This window comes from Scylla paramamosain, chromosome 12, assembly GCF_035594125.1.
Source record: "Scylla paramamosain isolate STU-SP2022 chromosome 12, ASM3559412v1, whole genome shotgun sequence".
NCBI classification, from domain to species: domain Eukaryota; kingdom Metazoa; phylum Arthropoda; class Malacostraca; order Decapoda; family Portunidae; genus Scylla; species Scylla paramamosain.
The window spans coordinates 4,522,501-4,530,000 of record NC_087162.1 but is presented as its reverse complement, the minus strand read 5'-3'; the positions used below and the strand labels follow the sequence as shown (position 1 = coordinate 4,530,000).

Sequence of the window (7,500 nt, the reverse complement as noted above, 5' to 3'; positions counted from 1 at the left end):
CATTCAGTCAGTCAGTCAGTCAGTCAGTCAGTCAGTCAGTCAGTTCTTAATTAATCTCATAATCAAACAATGTTCCTGCTCATATTTTCTCTTTCTTCCCCACGTCCTTTCATATCTCTCCATCTCTACCACCGCTACTCCCCCCACACATCCTCCTCCTCCTCACCTCCGTGCTAATTCCTTCCTCTGCCCGTCACAGCTGTGGGAGCTCACCGTGATGGATGTGAAGCTGTCTGACGCGGGGACGTATGAGTGTCAGATGACGACCCACCCGCCGACCTCCCTCTTCTTCATCCTCAAGGTCCTCGGTAAGTAAAGGCACGTACGTGTGTGTGTGTGTGTGTGTGTGTGTGTGTGTGTGTGTGTGTGTGTGTGTGTGTGTGGTGCCTAAAGGTAGGAGAAGGAAGACCAGGAGGAAGAGAAGGAAGAATAAGAAAGAAAGAGGAAGAGTAAGAGTAGGAGGAGGGGGGGTTGTGGAGGAGGAGGAAACCGAGTCCGTATTGGCTGTTGGTTATTTTTGGCACCCTCATATTTTTCATGTGTGTGTGTGTGTGTGTGTGTGTGTGTGTGTGAGGTTTATACGTGCATGAATCCTTCCAAACGTTCATACATACATGGAACATACATACATATATACATTATACACTATACATAATTTCATCCAGTCATGTTATCTGATCCGCCTTTTCTTTCATGCCTCATCACTTTCCAAGCGGAGGGTCACAGAGTTCTCCTTACCTCCCTCTTTTCCTCCCTGCCTCCTCTCCGTCCGCTATTACGTCCCTCCCTATCCCACCTTCCCTCCCTCCCTCCAATGCATTTTCTCGCTGCCTTTCATCCCCGTCCATCGCATAATTCCACACCGGAGCGGCCGCGGTCTTCACTGGGAAATGATCCGACGATAAAAATTCCAGTAGACGTCATTTCAGCGGTCGTCCCTGGGTCTGCGTCGCGTCCCCGTGTCCTCGTGTCCGTCCCAAGTGCCTCAACCGCAGGACAGAGAGACAGGCACCTGCTTTCCCCTGTTGGTAGTGATGCCTCGTGGAGCGCCTCTACACGCGTGCCATTGACAGACTCATCCTTGTGGCTCCCGGCGATTCGAAAACCAATCATGGCTGAGTTGTTCCCATCACCATCAGGACTCACAAACGGAACACAAAGGAACACAACGGAAGAACGAGTAGCAGGAGACAAGCTGGTCCTTACAGTTTGTTTTGTCTTAGTTAGGTGCGGGGTGGTAAAGGCAGAGGTTTCTTTCATCCATTCATCGCAGTATTGTTGCGGATTCACACGCAAACACGATACGATATTTTTTCTGACAATTAATAATGCATACTTCAGTTATGTGTCATTACCGTCACTGTCATCTTTATAGTTCTCTTTTGTAAAGGACGAGTTACCTTCTCATGCCAGCTGGATGAGTTAATTTTACATAAAAAAATAAATAAATGAATAAATGTACGATATTAATGACTAAAGCTCCTCCTCATCAACCAACCACTCCCTACAATCTGACCAAACGTTACACAAGAAAGGCAAGATAATTCTTCCTCCTCACATCACCTTTAGGTATGTACGATGATGTCTGTGATTAGCAAAACTATCTGATCATGAGACAGGATAGTAAAGGCAAAGGCTTCTCCCCATTGCTTAACATCGAACACAAAGTAAGCAGGCATTCTTCACCTTTACACATGAGGCTGTTTGTGATAAGCAGGAATATTCAACATAAAATGAAACATGTAGTATCATAAAGACAAAGACATCTCCCCATCCGCTGATAATCGTCACACATAAAATAGCGCAGGTAATTAATTCTTCAGCATTACTTGAGTTACCGTGGTTCAGGCGGCAGCTCGTCTGACTGCAATGCATGCTATCTGATGTTTGAATCCCTCCCTGCAGTCAGAATTTTCCTCGATTACCTGTTCCCCCGCCACTGAGGGCACAAGCCAATGCAACTTAATATCAGACCCAAGCTTGAATACACGTAGGGAAAGGCATGCGATGTAAAACCTTTGCCAGACACAATACAGATCAAACCCTCAATGGTAACCCGTAACAGGGGGCACAAGGCACAAGACCCTCCAATCTTACTTCACCTTTAGATCAATCCATTCCTCATCCCCAGGTATATTCGCCAAACCGCCACTGCGATTCACAACCCGGCCAATCGCGCCAATTATTCACGGGTCCATCACTAACCAGACAACTAAACACGCCGGGTGGGCTGGGACACGTTCTGCCCCTTGTCTAAGTATTCGCTTCCCGTCACCACCTTGTTCCTTAAAATGTTCGGCCTTCTGTGACACCTCCAGAGGAACATGTCACTCCCACCACCGTCGGCCGTCATAAGTCTCGCGTCTCGAGGGCCTCATGTGAAAACGGAGAAGCGGATGTCGTAAAAAAATTCTGCTGGTTGAATCAGGCTAAAAAGAAAGTGAAAGTAATATTTTAAAATGATTCCTAAAAATAATGCCTTAAAACAATAATATATATATATATATATATATATATATATATATATATATATATATATATATATATATATATATATATATATATATATATATATATATATATATATATATATATATATATATATATATATATATATATATATATATATATAAACAACTAAAAACAGTAAATCGAATAAAAACAACAATTAAAACAACAGCTGGTCAAATTGGCAAAAAAAAAAAAAAAAGTAAAACCACCTTTAAAAATATATAGACAAAAACTGAAAATAACAAATCAAATTGAATGAAAAACATTGTAGTAACAGATTGCCAAAATAAATCACATCTGAATAAATATGAGTTATATCAGGTAAAATTTAGCCAGGAATGACCTAGACAAAACTTTAAAAATGACAAATACAACTCTTAAAAGAAAATACCAAGACGAATTGAGCGAAAAAAAAAAAAAAAAACGTTAGAAACAACTCGATCATTTCCTCCCCGTCCTCTTAGTCGTCTCATGATCCCGCCCTCAGCCAACTTTGCGTCCCGGCATCAGGTCCACTTCCTCGGGTGACACGGCGCTGCTCGGAGCCAGAGCTGCAACCCAAATTAAGGTCACCGTTCAGGCTTAATGCAAAAATGCTTGGGAAAAATTTATGAATTCTTTACGATATCATTATGCATCAGAATTGTGGAGCTGTCAGGAGAGCAGGACGTGTGGCGAGGACGAGTTACGTTCTTCCAGTATGAGTATAATAATTACTGTAGTAAAAAATTTCTTATTCCTTGAATTATTCCAGTGTCTGCTCACTTAATGAAAAACGAAACACGAAAAAAAGGTAGTAAAAATCACAGTTTCTATTAATTTCTCGGGTCATCAGGTAGAGACGAGATCCAGTTTACGGTCCCGATCCAAAAAGTTTAGAAAATACTGAACTAACATGTTCAGCTAGTAATCCTGCAAGATTCACGTTCATTTCAGCCTGGTGTGCTGCCTTCACACACACACACACACACACACACACACACACACACACACACACACACACACACTACGTTCTCCTCTAAATAGTGAGCAACTGAAGCAAAAGTTTTGAGAGAATTAGTGAACGTTTTTAAGTTCCTGTGTGGTAGTATCCGGCGCCGCAGCGAGCTTCTGCTTGGTTTGCCTGGGGTCGTTCCCGTCACGGGGTAGTTGCCGGCGCCTTCCTGACCGGTCTGAGAACGATCCTGCCGGTCCCGTTGTGGCCGCGCCGGACATGTAAGGTGCCATAGATAAACTCTGAGCCAGTCACGGTGCCAGGTCGGTCTGTGGGAGGCCCCGTCAGTGGCGACACCCAGACGAGGTCTCGGGGCAAGCTCTGGCGGAGAAGGAAGGCTGGGCGGCGACTTTTGACTCATAACAACACGACTAATCGTAAAATTATGCTTATATATTCCATTTTTATCAGTCTGCCTACCTTATTTCATCCGTTTTTTCCCAGGATGGAGTCCATTCTTCCCTCCTTCCTAGATCACTCCGCCTCTGCCCACCAACTTTAATCTATTTTCTCGAACTGGAAGTCAATTTTTTCCCTCCTCACTCTTCTCTCTTTCCCCGCCTCGCCTCGCCTCTCTATGCCCTTCTAGGACCGCCAGGGCTGCCGGGCGTGAGACTCAAGTTACCTCCTCCCGGGGACCACAAGACGCCTCGGAAGTTTGAGATGTTGCCAAGATATTTCAACTTTTTCATCCCAGGGATCCGGCATGAAGAATTCCCCTTTTTAAGTTCTCCTCTCGGAAATATAAGTTGGGAGAACTCATCATCATCAGTCCTGATTTTACGAGGACGGGTCATTTCGTGGAGCAGCAGCGGCAGGGTGCTTGGGGTTCCTATTGCTAAGGGCGTCTGGGAAACTTGCGGGTACTTGTGGCAGTGAGCGCGAGGTGTTGTGGGGTGTGGGTGTGCTTCTCGGGGATGTTTGAATGTTTGTGCGGTGCTGGGATGCTTCTGTGAAATGATACAGGTGTGTTCTGCTGCTTTGAGTGTTTGTGGTTCCTTGAAGTGCCTCTGTGTAGCATTATACTCGTATTTATGTTACGTACGTTTTTTGGGGTGTTTGAGTGACGTAGTATAGTGTTTCCTTGAGGGTATGTGACGTTGTGTGATGTAGGGCATTTACGTGGAGGTGGTGAAGACAGTGGTAGTAGTGATGTGTGTGAGTGTGAGTGACTGGTTACTGTGGAGCCTTTTTGAGATATTGTGGGATGCAGCGATGTTTCTCTGGTGTTCTGAGTGTTAAGGTGGTGTTCCAAGGTGATGGTGTGTGAGATGTGGTAGTTCTCTGTAATGTTGTGGGGTGTTTCTTTGGGGGTTTTGAGTATGCGGTGCACTAAGTGTCTGAGTGGTGGTGGTGGTGGTGGTGGTGGTGGTGGTGGTGGTAGTGTGGGGTAACGTGTGGCTGCGGTGGGACGTCTATATGGGGCCGTACACGCCTTTATTAAGTTTTGGAACGTGTGAGGGGGGCCTGCAGACGTCGTATGTTCCTCCATAACAGAGACAAAAAAAAAAGTGCGCTATATTCAAACATGGGGAAATTTACGGCGCCTTTCTGGGACCACCCGTGTGATGACTCGTGCTCGTGTTGTCTGGGGCGGAGGCATGACACGGGAAAAAAAAAAAAAAAAAAAAATCTCCATTACTGCAGCGAGACACGACTGAGCGCGCACAACAATAACGGCACGGCAAACTCCAAGGCCTTTGTGACTCGAGGCGATCTCAGTAAACCAACACCGAGTTAGAGGCTAACCCGTCACTCGCAACAAACGAACTTGCTATGACCCATTGTATCCGTTCCAGAACCAGCCTGAACCAACACTCCATTGAACCACTACGCCTCCGCGGCTTCCACTATATAAGCACACCGATTCACACACCTATTCGCACACACTAAGCTGTAAACCCTTATTGACGCAGTTAACACGCGCTATGACGAAGTGTGACCTTTATTTACAGAGGCGCGGGCAGTGCCTGCAGGGCGCCCCGGAGGTTCACGTCCAGACTGGGGAAAAGGCCTTCGCCTGCACTGCGCCGTCCAGTACGCCACCTCGCCGCCTCACTTCATCTTCTGGTACCACAACGGGAGTATGATCAACTTCGCCTCGCCCAGACCCCTGCAGGTGGTGAACCATCGCTACAGTAGCATCCTCTACATCTCAGACGTGAGGTGGGAGGACGCCGGCGCCTACCGATGCGAGGCCTACAAAGCCCACCCCGCCAACCTCACCTTGCACGTTGTGGCTGGTAAGTGTGTGTGTGTGTGTGTGTGAGTGTGTGTGTGTGTGTGTGTGTGTGTGTGTGTGTGTGTGTGTCAGTTTCTCTATCTACCTGTCTATCTGTCTATTTATCTGTGTGTCTATACGTTTTTTCTGGATTAGTTGACGTCCTTGCTCATAAGTGGTAATCTTTAGAGCATAACATCGTAATCATATGTCAACAAAAACCATTCAAAGATTATTCAGCAAAAGAAGGAAAAAAAAAATGGAAAGAGAAGGGAAAAAAGAAAGAATGAAAATCAGGAGGTTAAAAATTTCAAAAAACGCAAAATTATTCACGTTATTAGGAATTTACAGTGAGGATATTTTTCTTTCTTTCCTCCTTTTTCTCTTTTAAATTTTTTTGAGGTGGTGAGGTGAGTCCATGGGCTGGAGACTGGGAGTGTGGGATGCTGAGAGTGTCGGCGGGACTGCAGCGTGTGGGCGTGGAAGGAAAGGGAGTCGAGTCTGTGTGGCGGGAATGGAACGGATGTAAGGGTTGTGAGAGAAGGAATGTTTTTATGTTACAGATGCAAGGAAACATGAGCTAAAGTGAGGAATAGTGACGAAAAGTGAGAAAAAATTATTTGAAGAACGTGGGAGAGTGAAAGTGTGTGAAGGGCGTGGTGGGATGTGTTCAGAAGGATACATATAGTCATGGTCAGTAAGCTTGTGACCTTCAGCACTTACTCCCACTGTGTTTTGTGTTTCCCCTCAATCGTAAGCCTCGTGATCTGCTGGCAATCTCCTCACAAAGCCTGGCGATGGATAGATTCTTAGCAGATCAGAGGACTTCACGCTGACGGGAAAACGCCCAACACAATGGAAGTGAGTGTGACATACATGTTTGTTTGTCGTTTTATATGATTGTACGTGATGCTGGAAAGTGTTGGAGGGAAGGAAAGAAAGCCTGGAAAGTGGATGGAAGGGAAGAGAAGAGAACGAAAAAAAAGAGTAAAGAAGATAAGGAAAAGAAAGAAGAGAAGAAAAAGCGAAAGGAAGGATAGAAAAAAGAAAAGGTACTGAAATGAAAGAAAAGGAAAGAAAGAAAGAGGAAGGTAGGGAAGGGGAGGGAAGGAAAGGGGATGTCTCAGGCAAGTTGAGGGTGTCTGGATGGATAGAGGTGAAGGTGAAAAGTGGTGTGGGTGGCATGGTGACGTGAAGTGACAAGGTGTGGGAGGAAGGAAGAGCCAGATGCTGTGAGGGTTTGGATGGCTGGGTGATGCTGTCTGGAGGATGTGAGAAGAGGAGGTAGATGTTGTAAAGGCGCGGGTGGTAAGGTAAGGATGTGAGATATGGTGGATGGCGAGGAAGAGGTGTGGAATGTAGTGGTGTGGGTGGCAGATCAAGTGTGACAGGGTGTGGGCAGCGGGGAGTTGGGGGCTGTGGGGAGTATTGATATCAGGGTGAGGGTGTGCAAAGTTATGTTGGCAAGTTACGAACATATTCGCATCGGTCGTGTGGAAGGTTATAAGTGCATACAACATACACTGGACATTTTTTTTCGTGTGTTAAAGTGCATGTGCTGTCAATATCACTGTATACGCTCACGGTCCCGCTACCCTCCCCATCCCCCGCGCTCCCATACCTGCCTTTCTCCCCTGCCATTTTAAAATCCACGTCCCTTTAGCCGTATTCCATTTTCACTCAGTTTTAGATTGTGTATTTTTGTTTAATCCTTTTGCATCATGGAGAGATTGCGTGCGAGCTGTGTGACAAATTGAATATTTTGACCTCTGTG

At 45.7% G+C, this 7,500-nt stretch overlaps 1 protein-coding gene across 1 annotated transcript in view; it reads left to right on the top strand.

The window, feature by feature from the left end:
- LOC135105552 (uncharacterized) overlaps positions 1 to 7,500 on the top strand; it is a 253,161-nt gene that overhangs the window by 226,956 nt on the left and 18,705 nt on the right. Inside the window, exons 5-6 of the mRNA XM_064013759.1 lie at positions 200 to 308; positions 5,461 to 5,748. Coding sequence (XP_063869829.1) covers positions 200 to 308; positions 5,461 to 5,748 — 397 coding nt within the window. The remainder of the gene's footprint in view (positions 1 to 199; positions 309 to 5,460; positions 5,749 to 7,500) is intronic.